Below are 19,459 nucleotides of genomic sequence, written 5' to 3'. Positions count from 1 at the left end.
AATCTTCTTTCTTCAGGGTGATTCCCTTCAAATATTTATTTTTTCCCACATAACTATCTGAATGATAACCACAGACAAAGCTTCTCATTTTTCCCATTTGGTTTAAAATTTTTAGCATTAATAGTTTTCAAATGTCCCCTAAAGTATATATACACCCTTCAGAAAGGATTTTAAAAGTGAAATATGAATCAGACTAATAGAGAACAATTTTCAATTGCATTTTCTAGAACATTTTATCCCCAGTTATATATGCGGAGTGTAACCATTGGAAAGTTTTTCATCATGTTTTTGCAAAGAAATGTCAAAGAGAAGAAATTAACCACATTAAAAAATAATGGTTTTAAAAATGTTCTTCACTTTGTAAGTTATAGCATTTAAAAATACATATTCAACATTTGAAAATAGTATACTGAAAAAATAAACATGATAAGTGAAGGTGCCAGTGAGAGACAATGACTGATACAATGTTTAAACAGCCTCAATATACAAGACAAGGACAAGTTATTTGAACTGATAAAATGTTCTTATTTTTTTCTGTCACTATTGAACATTGTGTTTATAACTATTGATGGGATATTCATATATCCATAGAAAGTATGAAATAAAATATTAAACTAAAATATTTATTCTATAACTTGAAGTTGAAGAAAAATGATATAGCATGAAAATATACAAAAACAAGATAAGACTATTCATGTATTTGAATGTTAAATTTAGTTCCTATAACGGGGGGGAAATGAGAAAATTTGACTAAAATTAAACGCATCAGTAAATGAATTTAGTCTTTAAATGTTTTTTTTTCTCTTTTTTGGAGGGGGGAATAGGAGATTGAAATAACTTTGTAACATATCTAATATATATTCTATTTATAGCATAAGATCAGCAAAATCAGCCTAAAATAAATCTGTGCAAAAGGTGACTATAAGATAGCATCTTAAATGTCAACCAAGAAACTAATAATAAATGTATTTTTTAACAATAAATATATTTCTAAATTCAAGTTAGTTATTTTTTCTTCAAGTATTCTTATCTAAAATAAAACAAATTTACTACCATAAATTAACCTATTACAATCTGGCAAATTCAGTTATATAATAATTTAACCTGAGTCTTTTGATGCAAGATTATAACCTAATGTTAACCTAAAATAAAATGTGTGGCTTCACAGACTCAAATTTGAAAATTTATTTCAATCAAATGTTCACAGTTACTATATAAACGTTACAGTCTTAAATAAGTATTATCTTTTACTATGTTCTTCAATTGGCTAAGAACTATATCAAATGCATTACTTAATCCTTAAAAATACCCAGTGAGCAAGAATGTTTCCAAATAATGTTGCATGTTCTTGGAAATCACTATTAAAAGTAAAGTTTTTGAAAGACATGGGTAAGTAAGATGTCATGGTATTATATATTTAAGCAGAACATTTGCAGCATACGTACACTAAAAGAGAAGACAGAATCCATTGGTTCTTGTCCCAGCAGCATTAACTTGCTATGCGCATGTCGGCAGGTCATTTTTAAAACCCTAGGCTTGTTGCCTTCTCTATAGTATATTGGCTTATTATGATAAAACAGTAGTATAATACTTCAAGTGTTTTAAAATAAATACCCAATGTATTGCTATTATTACTGGTATTCTCTCTCTCTTACTTTCTGGTAATATATATATATATATATATATTTTTTAATATTTATTTATTTTTGAGAAAGAGAGAGACAGAGCATGAACGGGGGAGGGTCAGCGAGAGAGGAAGACACAGAATCTGAAACAGGCTCCAGGCTCTGAGCAGTCAGCACAGAGCCGGATGCGGGGCTCAAACTCACACCGCGAGATCATGACCTGAGCCGAAGTCAGACGCTTAACCAACTGAGCCACCCAGGCGCCCCTCTGGCAATATTTTTTAATACATTTGTTAAGTAGTCAATATCTTTTTGGATCATTTTTCATATTCTGTGTAATATCTACCATTTATCCACTGTTTTTCTATAAGCAAAAGATAAACCCATATAAAATGTAATGTTTATAGAATCCTTAATCCTAAATCAGAGGAGAAACAAATATTTGGTATGATTTTAATAAAAATGGTAAGTTTATGAGTATACACACTACAATGATTTCTAAAGAATATTATGTAATGTTACGTAATGAGAATACATAGAATTCTATATTTCACATTAGGATTAGAGAGAGTGGCAACGAAACTATATTGTTAAGTTTGATTAAATGTTAAATGCAATATAAATTTTAAAAGTGAAACACAACTCAATTTCATATCACCAAATTCAGAAAATTTTACCATAAATCTACCCAAATATGGCTGATTAATCAAATTTTGATGTTGTGTACAAGGCTTTCAGAAGGACTACAGTTTCTGTGTCTGTAATATGACCTTCAAGAGTTAACAACCATAAATTTTGTTCATTTTATTAATTTCACTACCACCCTGCAGTTCCAGTTGGCTAACACTGGCCAAAAACAAAATTAAACAAACAAGTATCTGGGCATCACTTTCCAAAGTTTAAATATTTATCAAGATTACTGTTTTTCATGAAATGGCATAAAAAAGTAGACAGAAAATAGAAACTTTACAAAGCTTCAAAAAAAAAGTAATCTAAAAGCTCCTCTGTGTTAACACGCAGCAATTACTGTTATATTTTAAAATATCATTGTATCATTGGCAGCCTAGTTCTCTAGCCCAATTTCTACAAGTCTTATCCTTAAAAAAAAAAAAAAATCAGGTAAGAGAATGAATTAAAAAGTGGAATATGAATGTCTCTCCAGATTATACCAAAGAAAAAAAACCACAATGTCAGATCTCATTCAAATAGTGCACACATAGCCATAAAAACCATATTTCCCAAGTTGTTATTGTTTGTGATACACATTTAAATGCACACAACATTTGCTTTTATGGCAATTTTATTCTTAGCACAGTAAATGGCAAAAGGGTTTCTGTTCAATTGACTTTCTCATAAAAGGCTTAATTCTTTATTCATTTTGGCATAGGTTATATCTTGAGTTTCTTACTCTAGCTTTTGTCTATTCTCTGAGTAAGTAAATTCTGCTGTGTATGACAGACTGACCTGGAGTCAGGGTGAGAGGAAATTTTACGTGTTATAAGTGATGTGAGTTGTAGAAGTTAGAAGCTGTTTGGGGGTAGAGGTGGGGATGGGAAATGACTTTAAGCCCAAACTGCCATCACAACGAATAGCTAGGCATTACATAAAAATATAAAAGTTTTATGCTATGTGATAGGATTCAGCACAGTTCATATCAGAATGTGCTGCTTTGGCATGAGAATTATTTTCAGCTGAAGACAATAAAGCCCTACAGATGCAAAAAGGGATTTTTGCTCCCCCCCCCCCCCCATACTCCCTTAACTGCCTAAAAGAATTTAGATAGAGGCCCTAGAGCTATTACTAAAGATAACTTGCTTTTTTGGTTTGTTTGTTGTTTTGGTTTTTTTTTTTTTTTTGGATAAGAAGAATTTCTCAGCATGACACAGCAAATACATATATATATATGTATATTTTCCCCCCCAAATGTTTTCTTTTCCATCTACTTATGAATTATCTTCTCCCGTTTGAAGTCTTAGACCCTTACCCTCTTCTTACTTCAGGGCTGCATATAAACCTCAATTCCCTGTCAGTGGATCTCAAATTCTCTTGGGGGCCCTATGTATATATAATTAAATTTATCTTTCTCCTCTTATATGTCTCATGTCAATTTGATGATTAGGCCATCCAGAAGAATGTAGAAACGTAGATAAAATTGTTTTCCTCCCCAGCATATGTCAAGTGTCATCTTAAAGTCTTTGATTCCAAAAAAACAAACGCTACAATATTCTTTCTTACTTCAGCCAGTTTCTTTGTAATTACATAAATGTGAATAGAAATAAATTTAAAGATGTTTTATTACTAGGTATATTAGATGCTTTATTTATAGTTCCATAAATCATAAATCATTAAAGAAAGTTCTTAGTGAATTAAGGTCTCTATTTAAGTGTCAGTAAGAGTAAATACTAAGCATACTATAGAGGCATTCAAATATTTAACAAATATAATAAAAGGAAGATATATAGATATAGTTATAAGCATATACATATGTATAAAGATGGAAATGTAAGTCCTTTTAACTTACACTCTAATCTTAATTTTAAAACAATCAATAAGCATGATTGTACAAATATAATTTTAATAAGATTAAGTATAAATGGCAAACATAAACCTGATAAATTTGATATGTGAAATAGGTCTTAGCCTAAAATTGAAATAATTAATGAATAATGCAAACCATACTGTCTTTAAAATTGTCTTAGTATTTGCTAATAGTTTCCAGGTTTTTTTTTTATTAAACTCTTTCTATTGAGGTTATATGAGTCATATGAGGTTGTATGATGTTGTATATATGAGTTTGTAATAGTCATATGAGGTTGTAAGAAATAATAGAGATTCCTTGTTCCCTTTACCCAGTTTCTACCAATAGTAACATTTTGAAAAGCTGTAGTACAATATCATAACCAACATATCATCTTTAATACTACCCACTGATATTACTCAGATTTCCTGTTTTACTTGTAACCATGTGTGTGTGTTTATTTCTATTCAAATGTAACAATGAGTATGTCCCTTTATTCACCACCATAGCCAAGAAGATATAGGATAGTAATAGTCTATCAATATTTTACAAAAATGTGTTTGTTTATTTATTTATTTTGAGAGACAGGGTAAGAATGAGCAAGTAAGGGAGAGGCAGAGAGAGAGAGAGAGGGGGAGAGAGAGAGAGAGAGAGAGAGAGAGAGAGAGAGAGAGAGAGAGAGAATATATCCCAAGCAGGCTCCCACACTGTCAGTGCAGGGTCTGATGTAGGCTCAGACTCCCAAACCTATGAGATCAGGGCCTGAGCTGAAATCAAGAGTTGGATGCTCAACCAAAATGAGTCACACAGTTGCTCCAATACCCATCAATATTTTAAATAATTAATTTTAAGGCGCTGGTAATCTTTTAAAGCAGATGTTAACAAGCCTTTTCTGGGAAGATGCAGACAAAATGTTTTTTATGTTTTGGGGGCCATACTATCTCTGTTGCAAATACTCAACTCTCCTTTTGTTGTGCAAAAATACCCAAAGAAAATTTCCTAAATTAGCAGGTGTGGCTCTGTTTCAATAACACATTGCTTTAAAAAAATGGACTGGATCCTGAATTTGGCCTCTAACTTCCTGTTTGTTGACTAATGTTCTAAGGTTTGCTTAATTACCTTTTATTAGATCTAAACTACCAAATTTTTCCCCCAAAGGAGGAAAACTTGTTCCTGTTATTTAGTTTTGATTTTTTTCATTAAAAATGTAATTAAATATAGGTTTTTAGCATTTCATGAACTTAATATTTTGATTTGCTTCTTCCTTTAGGCCATTATTGTAAACAATATGAATTGCAGACTTTCTAGAGGAAATAGAGTTCACAATCACAAGGATTAATTTTGGCCATCACAATGATGTCAGGCCTTCAGCTATAACGAATCCTGTTTTACACCTAAAACTTGACCAACTGCACACCAATAAGACAGGCAACTTATTGTTTGTTCTATATTATTTAGTTCCTTTCCGCTGAAGCAAAGTCCTTTCGTGAGTTATATATATGTTAGGCAAAACCCCAAAATAAATAAGCAGAAGACTCACAAATTCTGAGACCAAAGAAACATGCTAACCCTTGCTAACTAACCCAGACAATATTAATAAAATTTTAATACTATATATAAAGAGATAAGGAAGTACTTTGACTTGCATATGGTGAAAAAGTATTTTGAAACAATCATAGATGTGATAAATATGCTGAGTATCAGTCCAAAAAACAAAAATTTTTCAAACCATTGTTTTATGAACTCACAAGGAAGGCAACGTTCCTAGCTATATCCAGTTCTTCCACCTCCATACTGATATACACATTGATTTGCAATATGCCAAAGCATCCAGCAATAAAGTAGAACATTAGATATTCCAAATGTTTTTTCTCACATGATAATTTACTATCATATGTTTCCATATAATCATTTATAGTGTGTCGGTTGGACAAAACTTCATTTTGGGAATATGATTCTAAATTACCTTAATAGAATATTGTTTATATGATTTTAGGATGTTATACAACATTGGCATAGTAATATCTGCACTGTACCATCTCAGGTCAAAATGACAGAATTGGGGCACCTGGATGGCTCAGTCATTAGGCATCTGATCTTGATTTCAGCTCAGGTCATGATCTCACAGTTCATGAGATTGAGCCCAGCACATCAGTCTCCACACAGACAGCAGGGAGCCTGCTTGGGATTCTCTTTCTCCCTCTCTCTCTGCCTCTTTCTCTCCCTCTCTGACAAAATAAATAAATAAACTTAAAAAATGACAGAATCAATTCTCTCTCTCTCACACACACACGCACTACTCTCTCATGAGTTTTAAAGCACAATGCTAATAGAATTAATTATAGTTATTTGTAAAATAGACTTGATAGAAGAGGGGAGTAAATAGACTTGAAACCACAACAACTGATATTCTTTCTGTACAAGAAGATAATCTGATACCATAAAAATTTCTGTGCATGTATTCAAGTTGCACATAGTTTACTGTTGTGAGGAAATCTATTCTTCTAATTTTACTTCAATTATATCAGTAGGCGTCTAGTGGGCACACTGACTAGAGTATTACCCCTTATATCATTTGAAAAGTTCTGTGCATAATTTTATTATTACCTTGGAAATAATATTGTATTTATTCTACCAAATTTGAAAAAGGAACGTTTTTAGTCATTTACCTTAATTGGTGCACAGATGAAATAAATTATATTTCAGTCATACATTTAAGCTAAGAATTAAAATATCAGACAAGATTTAATTGTAAGTAAACCTCAGGAACATTATGAAAAATGAGATGAGGAACCAATCAAAGATGAGAAATCAAGCTGATCACTGACCTATTCGAATGATGGAAGTTCCATACACTTAAGACTTCAGAATTTCAGTGTGGGTTATGACAATTAATAAGTAAATATTCTCTCCAGTAGAAGCAAATAGAAAATGAGTTTGTGAATAAATAAATAACATTAAAAATGTCCAAAGATTTATTTATATATCATGTTAAAATAATTTTTCAAATCACTAAATCAGCAGTGCCTTTTCATAGACAATACCAATGATTTTGAATACCATGAAAGTAAACACCAATACTTTCAGATTTTATATTATTGTCATCTCAAATTTACTAATTAAATTTAGCATGAGTTCTTCAGAGTTATTTAAGTGGACATTTGCAGGCTCCATATAATCTGAATTATGTGGTGCAAACTGAAACCCATCATTTTTAATCAGGAAGAAAGGAGATGTTATCACAGCATGGCTTGGCATTCACTATTCACTCAATTCCACTCCAGGTGCTTTCCACTGGGTGGATTTGGCCTGTTGACTGAATTGGTCTCCCTCTGTCCTAAGATAACTGCCATGATTGGGAAGCCATATGGTGCAATGCTGTAAGCTATATTAAATTTGAGTCAGATTTTGGCCAACTTTGTACTCATAATTGAGATTCAGAATTGTATCCATATAAATTTCTATATACTTACTGTTTATTGCTGTGATTAAACTCACAATCTTTTCCTTTCCACTTTTAAATATTTCCTGATATAAAATTGTGTTAGAGGTTAAACTTGAAGTTTAAAGGCAGTAGTTGAGAAGACGAAAGAAATAGAAGGTGACACTTTAGGTCCACCCTGTATTTACCTTTAAAGAAGCAGTCTTCATTGTGAACAATGGTAATCTTTTGCTTTTTCAGGCAGGCAGCTCTATGCACTTCGCAGTGGTTTTCGTAAAATTCCCCATCAGATCCACACACAGGTTTGTAGTGACGTTTGCAAAGGTCCATACAGGCACATTCTGCTTGCCCTGTCTCTCTGCCGATGACACAGTGCCTTCCCAAACCACAGTATTTATTTTCACAAGACCCCAAAGGGACATCCTGAATCAGGAATCCTGAAGATAAAGAAAAAATAATTTGTATTCATTTGTCTAAATGTGGCATATCAAAGTGTGAAATAAAAAACTTCTAAGAGAAATTCAGTATAAGCAGGGTTCAGTTGTTCTCAGTGGAAAAGAGACTTGTATTAGACAGGGAGACTAACTTTTGAAAACACTCTCAACATTGCTCCCCTCTTCTCCCCATGTGCTTGTAGCTCTCTTCCATCTCTCCAGTGAGTACTGTGGTCTCTAAAAACATGATCCCCAAGATTAAACTGCCTGAGTTCAAATCCTAAGTCTACCATTTATTAGCTGTATGTCTTTGGATAAATTACGTCTTTGTGCCAAGTTGTCCCATCTGTCATATGATGGTAATAGTATAGACCACCTCCTAAAGTTGTACAAAATATTACATGTAAATAATCCACAGGAATGACTTTCCTGTCATAGAGTAAATGTTTAATAAATTCAACTTTTACATTAATAGAATCCTGGAGAAATGACAGGAGAATGACATGGAGAAATGACTAGGAGAAATGACATGTATGTATAAAAAGCAGGAAGTAGGAATGGAAAATTATTGTGCCTTGAAAACTTCTTGATGGGTTCTTATAGCTACTCCTTTCTTGTTTTGACCTTTGCCACTTGACAATCACTAATACATTTCTTGACTAAATGAACAAATCATGAAGAATTCAATTTTCTTGTTATTATTCAGTTTAACAGTCTCCATTGGCATCAGAAAAGAAAAGATGGATCCAACAGTCTTGTACTAAAACCAAACTAATCACCTATAATCCCTGCACTTTCATAGGCAGATCTGGCTTGTCTTTTTTATCTGACTGGACTTTATCTGACTGGGAAGTGAAAATTGTCAGTAAAGTTAATATGAGTGTGTATATATATATATATATATATATATATATATATATAAAATACATGAATATATATGTATACATACATGCATATATATATTCAGAGAGAGATACACACAGAGATATATGTGTGCGTGTGGATATATGTGTGTGTGCGCATATATATGTGTGTATATATATATGTATGTATGTATATATATATATATATATATATAAAACAATCAATGACACCTATATATTGCAAAAAAAGAAAAAAATTGTGAAGTAATAAATTACAGTAATTTTATTAGACATATAGTGTATATTTTCAACTTGTTTTTAAAAAAATTTTTTTTCAACGTTTATTTATTTTTGGGACAGAGAGAGACAGAGCATGAACGGGGGAGGGGCAGAGAGAGAGGGAGACACAGAACCGGAAACAGGCTCCGGGCTCTGAGCCATCAGCCCAGAGCACGACGAGGGGCTCGAACTCATGGACCACGAGATCGTGACCTGGCTGAAGTCGGATGCTTAACCAACTGCGCCACCCAGGCGCCCCTCAACTTGTTGATTTAAAACCATTGCTCCAGGGCACCTGGGTGGCTCAGTCAGTTAAATGTCCAACTCTTGATCTCAGCTCAGGCCATGTCCCAGTGTCATGGTATTGCGTACCATGTCAGGCTCTGCACTGAATATGGAACCTACTTAAGATACTGTCTCTCCTGGGGTGGCTCAGTCAGTGGGGTGTCCAGCTAGGGCTCAGGTCATGTATTCACGGTTTGTGAGCCTCCTGACAGGCTCTGTGCTGACAGCTCAGGCCTGGAGCCTGCTTCAGATTTCTCTCTGTCCCTCCCCTGATTGCACTCTGTCTCTCTCTCAAAATAAATAAACATTAAGAAAAAAATTAAGGGGCGCCTGGGTGGCTCAGTCCATTGAGCATCCAGCTTCATCTCAGGTCATGATCTTGTGATCTGTGAGTTTGAGCTCTGCATTGGGCTCTGTACTGACGGCTCAGCTGTGGATTCTGTGCCTCCCTCTCTTTCTGCCCCTTGCCTGCTCACACACACTCTGCCTGTCTCTCTCTCTCTCTCCCTCAAAAATAAATAAACATTAAAAAATAAATGAAAATAAACTTTAAAAAATTAAAAAAAAAAAGGTTCTGTTTCTCCCTCTCTCTGCCCCTCCCCTGTTCACCCATGTGCATACACACATGCACATACTCTCTCTCTCTAAAATAAATAATAAATAAATAAATAAATAAATAAATAAATAAACAAATAAATAAATAGTATGTCTCTTCACATGATGACATCATAATGATAAGGAACATAGATTCTTATATAGAGTTTAAGCCATAACCCCACTAGTTACAACCTTCAGGACCTTGGGTGAGTACCTAACACGTCTGTAAATCAGTTTCTTCATCTGTAAAATAGAGATAATATCATATCCTCATAGGGTTTTTAAAATTAAAATGTTTGGCATATATAAAAATGCATTTAATTGCTGGTTATTTTTATTAATACTATATTTTTAGGGACTAATTTTCATAAGGCAGATATATACAAATAAAAAGTATTTTAAAAATCGATTTTATTTGCTTTTAAATGAAACCTATGCTGTACTTTTATTTCAATACATATGCATGTATTTCCAAATGGAGTATAGCAAACATAATATTACAAACAAAAAAGACCAATGCTATGAACTGTATTTTTTAAGGTATGGCTTTGATAGCAGTTAAAATTGGAACAAATTTTCTTGAAAACAATTTTTAAATATTTGAACCCTTTGATAATATATTCCAGTTGTTGAGAATGCAGTCTATAAACTTATAAAAAATAAGAAAAATAAATAAAAAGATAATTTATTTAAAAAACCTTCCTGATGTGTTATTTTATATGATACCTCACTGAAATACTTTGTTAAATTTTGTAAAATACATTTAATGTGGTAGTTTCTGAAGTTTGGCATGCATTAAAATGGCCTAGAGGAGTTGTTAAAAGATCAGTTCTACCTCCAATCCACTTAAGAGTTCTGATTCAGTAGATCTGGGCTATGTGTAGCCCCAAATTTATATTTCCAAGTTCCTATGTGATGATGGTACTGTTGTTTCTGAGATCATACTTTAGGGTCTTTGATTTATTGAAATCCTACTTTATATTTAAAATAAATATAACACAAAGGGAAAGACTAGGTAAACAAACAATGCTCTTAAGTGGGAAAGATGAGAAGTATATGGTACCAATAAAAACATATAAAATAATGTAAGAAGAAACTAAGAAATTTAGAAACTAAGAAGAAGCTAAGAAACTTAGAAAAAACTAAGAAAAGATAAAGTAAAATAAACAATTTATTAACTAGGTGGATATAATGCTGGGCAAAATTTCCTATGTTTGTATTACTGCTTTTTAATGTTCAATGCAATACATTTTTTTAAAAAGTCCAAAATTATGTCAACTGTAACTCTATAGTAATGACTGATTTGAATTTGGAAAATCTTTTTTTCCTCATCCTTATGCCAGTATTTATGCCAATTGTTGATCTAATGTTGACAGAGTCCAAAATGTGAGTGCCAGGAATCTGACTCACATACTTGCATTTTGTATAATTTTACACCTTATATTTTCTTTGTGTTCTTACTATCTTACTAATTCTAAATAGTTTTATTGCTATCAAATAGTTTAAGATTTTTCAAGAGGATATTTCATGTTTTTGCTATCAAAGAATGAGTTTAATGTTTATTAAGAGAGTCTGATTATTTTACACTTTAGTCACAAAATGAGTTGGCTAACTGAATCAGTATTTTTCTTTTTAGCGAGGAATGCTCTGCTAAAAATGAAGTCATTTCTGGTATATCTGATGAATTGCATTCCCAGATTCTCTCTTCTTTTTATTTTTTTTTTCTGTCTCAAAGCCTATACTCTACTTTAGAGATTTATATTAGGATATTGGCCATTTTCTAGAAGTTAATGAACTAGTTAGAAGCTGCATGTTGCATGTAGTTGCTACAATTAAAGGAAATTTAATTAATTCATATGCAATCCAAAAGAAAGCTCATATTATGTAAATGAATAGCTAGAACATATCCTTTCTGACAGTAATTATCCATGACTAACACTGAACTTAAGTTTCAGCTGAGATTAAATCAATTTAATCTGATCAACATGTCAAAGATTTCTTTTAAGTACATTCAGGCAGATGACACACTAAATGAATTTTAATCAAGAACTTATATCCTGCTGTCTCATAACTTGATAAAGTAACATTTGTTCCCCCAAAAAGTGCTGTATGTTTAACAAGTACATCATTTTATAATTTCTATGCCTTCAGAGCAGTATAAAAACTCTTCAAAAGATTTGAGACAAAGATGAGACCTTTAAAGATAAAAGACACCAAGTTATAAAGCAAAATAATTCCATAGAATTCTAAAATCTTTTTCTTCAGATTCTCAATCATGATGCAATCCTCTTCAAGTGATTACATATATAATATACAATTTACCAAAGAGTACTTAATATAGAATGGATCTAAATTGAAATAAACTTTAATATAATGTACTTATTTTTATTTGTAAGGTGCTATGTTAGTTGCTATAGGACAGATGAAAAGAATCGTCATTGACACTTTTTGTAGTGGCTCACAAAGGGCATAAGGCAGGATTTGAGTGTGCCCAAGTAGGGAAGGAAAGTTGGAGGGGCACAACTTGGAGAGTGAGATGGATAATAACAGGTAAGACCTCACAAGCAATGTATCACGTCACAGTTGAGGTTATGTCCTACAAATGGATTCGGAGTTCAGAAAGCTGCTCTAGGATTAGACACGGTATCGAATAAACAGATACTGGATTGAAAACAGAAACAGCAGACGGAGGTAAAAGATTGTGATGAGCTAACTACTTCTAATGATTCCAATGGAATATAAACATAATTAATTTAGAGTGCCAAGTTATTTGAGGTGTTAATTGTCTCATAAAAATGTATAATGCTAAAGTACCAAATATAAGTATTATGTTAACTTTGATTTGTTAAACAAACAAACAAAAAAAACAGATTTTGGAATTGAACAGGATTACAGTCTTTGCTTTTCCATTACATATTAGCCTGACCTCATCTAGGCTGTAATGTCTTTAGGTCTGATATTCAAATGGTAAAATAAAAGGGAACTGATAAATTATGTTCAGATTTACTCTCATCCAATCTCTTCATTTAAGAATGCTTGGCAAAACATAATTTTAATAAAAGCTAATATCCAAGAAATATATTAACAATCTTTCTCTAGAATGTTTAATATTTAAACTTCACCTGCATTAAACAATCACATACTCAATATTTTCTAGTTTAAATATTTTCATACTCTAGAAATAGCATCAGACATACAAAATGTAAAATTATTATTGTTTAAAAAGTTTTTTAATGTTTATTTTTGAGCGAGAGGAGAGTACAAGCAGGATAGGAGCAGAGAGGGAGAGACAGAATCTGAAGCAGGCTCCAGGCTCCGAGCTGTCAGCACAGAGTCCAATGCAGGGCTCAAACCCACAAACCACGAGACTGTGACCTGAGCCCACGTCAGATGCTTAAACTGACTGAGCCACCCAGGTGCCCCAAATGCAAAATTATTTTTAATGTAGGCTTTCTAATTTCTCCTTTCTAAGATTTTGTGATGATATATTCTATTTCTATATCATGTTAATAATTACAACAATGGGCCTAAAATCAGTCCTTTAATTTACATTCCAACTGTCACTACCAGTGAAATTTCTGGGCAATTAGTTAAAATTGGTGAGTATCAATTTCCTTGTCTAACTAAAAAACAGAAGAAACTCTATAAGTATTATTTAAATGAATACATAAAATGAGGATAATAATAATAAGCATAGGATAATATGATTGAGCCTATGAGAGCATAGCATAGAGATATCCTCTATGAGATAATGCATTGCATGTACTTGGCTTAGAGTATGACAGATGTAGTTATTATTATTAATAATTATCATTTATGATCAATTTGGCATGGACTTAATATCACTGGAATGAATAAAGAACAGCTTTTGACAACTCTAGCTTTTATTATGTTCATTAGAAATGTATTTATGGGAGTGTTGAGCTGTGTTTTTCTAAATAATATACCTAAAAATTTTAAATAGATCCACTACATAAGAATTCCCCTCACCCGCAAAAAAAATAAAGAAAATAAAGAAAGAAAAATAAGAAAGAAAGAAAAAAAACCCTAAATTTATCTAATTACATACTTTGATTTATAAATAAGTATAAAACTTTGGTGTCATTTTGTTACCCACATAAAGAAAAATTGCAAAACTCTTCAGTAAATGCAAAATACAATTTCACACTGTAAATGAATAAAACACATTCGGTCCTCACTAACTTCATGGCAAGTAGCAGTTCAAGTAAATATTCTAATGCTTGCAGAAGATTGAGCACAGTTACGATCTTTTCATGACCTTTAATGATTAGGATATGTATTTCCTGCTGCTACTTTGTGAAGTTGGTGAAAACAAGGCTACCTGATTGATAGTTTGCCCAGGGTGCCACTACTGAAAGACAGTTTGAATGACCACCTAACAGTAGTTCAGTGAATTTGGAACCTTCTTCCCCATCTTATTTTAAACATCCCATTGGACTTCTGTAAGCACTTTCATGTAATTCTGCATTCAGATTTATTTTAAAAGAAGTAAATACGAAAAAAAAAAAAAGATAAGTACAATAAAAAGCCAGGAATTCAGTTAAATTGCAACCATCCAAATTATAGTTCCTGTTTAACTCAAGGAAATTTTTGCCAACACAGATAGTTTTTCATGTGTCATTATGAGAAGTTAGATAATTTGAGATCACTAGCTAATATGCTAATAGTTACTTCTTTGAAGTTCTCAACTGCAGTATAATTCCAATAGCAGAACACTGAAAGAGCCCAAGATACACACTCAAAACTCTTTCCAACCTCAACTAGAGACCTTGATCACGAAGTACACCAAAATTTATCCTACTCCTTAATTTTATCTTTTCCAAATAACAACTAGGAGCCAAGATTTCTCTATCAACTTAATATTTCAATCCTACTGAGAACTTAGAGTAGTACTTGTGGTTATACACTTTACCAGATAAAAATACTTTCATCATCTGTGTGATTTATTTAGATCACAGAAATGGGTTGGAAGCCAAAGAAATCTCACTTGCTAATACTTGCTATTAGTAGCTAGAAATGCAATGACATTATAGACATATCAGTAAATAGATAAATTGATAAACTGATAGATGGATAGATCATAGGTGAGTATATGATATTTAAAACTTTTTAAAAATATGACAGTGATTATTAAAAAGAAAAATTTATTTTTAAATATTTTAGTTCTGTGAAGATTATGAGTTATGAGTTATATTAAAAGAAAACAAGTAATCCTTTTGCTTAGTAACTAGTGGCTACTGTTCTCTATGAATGATTTTGACCCTTATAATAAATAAGAAAATAAATCAATTAAAGACATAAAATAAAAGTATTTTATAGAAGTCTATGTAAGGAGACTAAAGACATATGCTAAATCATCTGTGATACTTAAAATATTTCAGGCTTTGGAATAAACCCAAATCATAAAAAATATCTAACTTCCTATTTACATAAAAACTTAAGCAGTAGATAGATTATTCTCATATAATGTAGATATTTTCACACAATGATAAAGAATATTAAATAGCAAAATAAAAATTTTAAACTGAAGATCAAACATTATAATGGAAGGATAGATTTGGGTAGGCAATCTTCAGGTTCATTGTAATGCTGATTGCTGGAGTCAGACCAACAACATGACTAATAGAGAATTGAGGAAGAAATGAAGACAACAATTTCTGTACTGACTGTAATCATAAATGGCTGCTAGAAGAAGAACATTGCTTTTAGGATTTAAAAGTTTCAGTTTTATGGGTACAAAGGAGGGTACTTGTTGTGTTGAGCACTGGTTGTTAAATGTAAGTGATGAATCGTTAAATTCTAGTCCTGAAACCAATATTACACTACATGTGAATTAACTAGAATTTAAATAAAAATTTAAAACAAACCAAAAACTAACAATGAAACAACCCAACACTTTTCCTAGTGAAAAAAGGTTTCAATTTTAAAATCCACTTCGATAAATTATTTTGATATGCTCGCTTACCATTGAAAAAGTATTGTTTTTATATAGTGTTTTTAATTCCTTGATTTTATATTTTTAATTAATAGACTTATTTTTTGAGTATTTTTTGGTTCATAGCAAAATTCTGTAGGAAATACAGAGAGTCAGTTAATCATAAGAAGACAACTACAATATGATTCTAGTTATGAGCTTCTTAGAGATGTCAAAATCATAAAGACATAAAGTAGGATGGTAGTTTGACAGGGGCTGGGGGAGGGAGAATGGGTAGTTCCTGTTTAATGGGTAAGAGTTTCAGTTCTACTAGAGAGGAGCTAAGATGGTGGAACAGCATAGAAGTTTTTTGTGTGTCTCGCATCCATGAAATACAGCCAGACCAACACTAAACCATCCTACACACCTAGAAAACTGATTGGAGTATTAACACAACAATCTGCACAACCTGAACCACAGACTTCAGCAGGTACACAGCATTGAGAGCTGAACTTGGGAGCAAGAAGCTGCGAAAGGTAGGGAACCACTTTTGCGGGTAGAGAGAAGATGGAGACTGGGGAGTGGGGGAGAATATGGGAAAATCACCCCTCCCCAAAAGCAGCTGGAGAGAAAGCAGAAAATTGGAAACAGCTGCAGGGACTAAAACTAAAAAGGGAGAAAGGAGAAAGGAGAGGGCTTAAATTCCATCAAGACTGTAAACAAGGGGAGTGCAAAGGCTGCAACTCCACAGCTCAATACCTGGTGGTGCTGTGGTGGGAAGGGCGAATCCCCAGGAAAAGAGTGGGGTCCGGGAGGTTCTCAGGCCACAGGGGGAAAAGCGGCTCCACTGCTGGAAAGACATTTGGTAGAGACTGTTGAAGCCACCTGGTCCCAGCAGACCCCAGAAAGTGGCCACATTCGCTGGTGCTGGGTCAAGGTCGTTAAGGGTGAAGACTGGTGCCCGATGTGTGTTGTGATTTTCCATAATCCCTGCTGCTGCTGCTGCTGCTGCTGCTGCTGCTGCTGCTGCTACACTGTCTCGCTAACATTTTCTGGGACGGGCTGGCACCTGGCTGCAGTCTTGGGGCACCAGCAACAACAGGGTCCAGCGGGCATACCTGGGTGCAGCTGACATTTGACCATTGCTTGGTGAGACCCTCCCAAACAGGGGCAGAACGGGTCAAAGCTGCAGTCCTTCAGAAATAAGGGGCCGGGGAAAACAGCCACATCTAAGACAAAACTTGGGAGACAGGTAATGCCTGGGGCCTGGTCACGGAGAGTGAAGAAGCAGAGAGTGGGTGAGAGCTGAAGATGGAGGATGGGTGTGTGATTGGTGATCCGGGAAAACGCTGGGTGTCTGGGTGGCTAGTTTCATCGCTCCACGCATGCTCCTATGCACCTACAAGCCCCACAACAATTCACCCCCAGTAGGCTAGCCGCGCCATCTAGTGGAGAGCGGAGCTGTTACACTGAGCCCCGCCCAACTGGGCCAAATTCTCTCTTCAAGAACACAAGTCTCGCTGCTGGCTTAATTTATGGACTATAAAGAGCTACATAGACTGACTTCTAGGGGAAAACAAAGCAATTTCAGTCCTACTTCAATCTGTTAGCAGGTTCATCTATTCAACTTTCTTTCTTTTTTTGTTCTTTTTCCTTTTTCTCTTTTACAATTCTTTTCTTTTTCTTGAATACAGAAAGAGAAAAAAATCATTTTTATTTTCAATTTTTATTAAAAATATCTTTTCTTAATTTTTATTACTATATTTTTTACGTTTGTGTAAATTTTTTCAAATTCTACTTTACTTCCATCATTTTATATTAGTCTACTTCAGTGTAATCACCTTTTCCAATTTTCAAACAATTTCCTTTTTTTCTTTTTTCTTTTTTCTCTTTTTCATTTCTTTTCATTTTCTTGAATGAAGAAAGAGAAAAACTTCATTTTTACTTTCAATTTCTATTAAAATATTTTAACTTTTATTACTATAATTTTTGCTGTTATGTAAATTTTTTCAAATTCTATTTTACTTCCATCATTTTATTTTAGTCTACTACAGTGTACTCACTTTTTCAAATTTTCAAACGATTTTTTTTCTTTTTTCTTTCTTTTTATCTTTTTTCTTTTCTTTTTATTAAATACAGAAAATGAAAAACTTCATATTTATTTTTAATTTTTATTAAAAATATTTTTCTTTAATTTTTTTCTACTGTATTATTTATTTTTGTGTATATTTTTCAATTTCTATTTTACCCCCATCATCTTATTTTAGTCTACATCAGTGTATTCATTTTTTCAAATTCTCAGATGATTTCCTTTTTTTTCTCTCCCCCCCCTTTTTTTTTCTCTAATCTGTCAAACCACTTTCAACACCCAGAGCAAAACACCTAGGCTCTAGCATCATCTGTTCGATTTTTGTGTGTGTGTTTTTAATTTTTTAATTTTAAAATGTTTTAAATTTTAACCTTTTTTTCAATTTCAATTTTTCTACCTCATTAATTCCTTTTCTCCCATCAAAATGACAATATGAAGGAATTCACCCCAAAAGACAGCATGAAGAAACGACAGCCAGGAATTTAACCAACACTGATACAAGCAAGATGTCTAAACCAGAATTTAGAATCACGATAATAAGAATACTAGCTGGATGGAAAATAGATTAGAGTCCCTTTTTGCAGAGATAAAAGAGGTAAAAAATAGCCAGAATGAAAGTAAAAATGTGATAACTGAGCTGCAAACACGGATGGATGCAGTGGCGGCAAGGATGGAAGGGGCAGAACACAGAATCGGTGATTAGAGGACAAACTTACAGAGAATAATGAAGCAGAAGAAAAGAGGGAGATGAAGGCAAAAGAGCACATTTTAAGAATTAGAGAAATTAGTGACTCATTAAAAAGGAACATCAGAATCATAGGGGTCCCAGAAGAGGAAGAGAGAGAAATAAGGGTAGAAGGGTTATGTGAGCAAATCATAGCAGAAAACTTTTCATTAACCTGGGGAAAGACATAGACATCAAAATCCAGGAAGCACAGAAGACCCCCATTAGATTCAACAAAAACCAACCATCAACAAGGCATATCATAGTCAAATTCACAAAGTACTCAGGCAAGGAGGGAATCATGAAAGCAGCAAGGGAAAAAAAGTCCCTAATCTACAAGGGAAGACAGATCAGGTTTGTCGCATATCTACAGAAACTTGGCAGTCCAAAAGAGAGTGGTGGGATATATTCAGTGTGCTGAATCAGAAAAATATGCAGCCAAGAATTCTTTATCCAGCAAGGCTGTCATTCAAAATAGAAGAGATACAAAGTTTGCCAGACAAACAAAAAGGAAAGGAGTTTGTGACCACTAAACCAGCCCTGCAAGAAATTTTAAGGGGGATTCTCTGAAGGGAGAAAAGATATATATATGTGTGTGTGTGTGTGTGTGTGTGTGTGTGTGTGTGTGTATCATACTAATGGTCAACAAAAGAAAGCCAGAGTAGCCA

The 19,459-nt window shown here is 33.2% G+C and overlaps 1 protein-coding gene across 6 annotated transcripts in view; it reads right to left on the bottom strand.

The window, feature by feature from the left end:
• The window catches only part of FSTL5 (follistatin like 5), a 1,137,298-nt gene that overhangs the window by 502,417 nt on the left and 615,422 nt on the right, over window positions 1-19,459 (bottom strand). For all 6 annotated transcript variants that reach the window (XM_047857444.1, XM_047857446.1, XM_047857448.1 and 3 more), the window contains exon 5: window positions 7,774-8,022. In XM_047857444.1, the coding sequence (XP_047713400.1) occupies window positions 7,774-8,022 (249 nt within the window). The remainder of the gene's footprint in view (window positions 1-7,773; window positions 8,023-19,459) is intronic.

Source organism: Prionailurus viverrinus, chromosome B1, assembly GCF_022837055.1.
Source record: "Prionailurus viverrinus isolate Anna chromosome B1, UM_Priviv_1.0, whole genome shotgun sequence".
NCBI lineage: Eukaryota > Metazoa > Chordata > Mammalia > Carnivora > Felidae > Prionailurus > Prionailurus viverrinus.
This window is presented reverse-complemented; position numbering and strand designations above follow the sequence as displayed.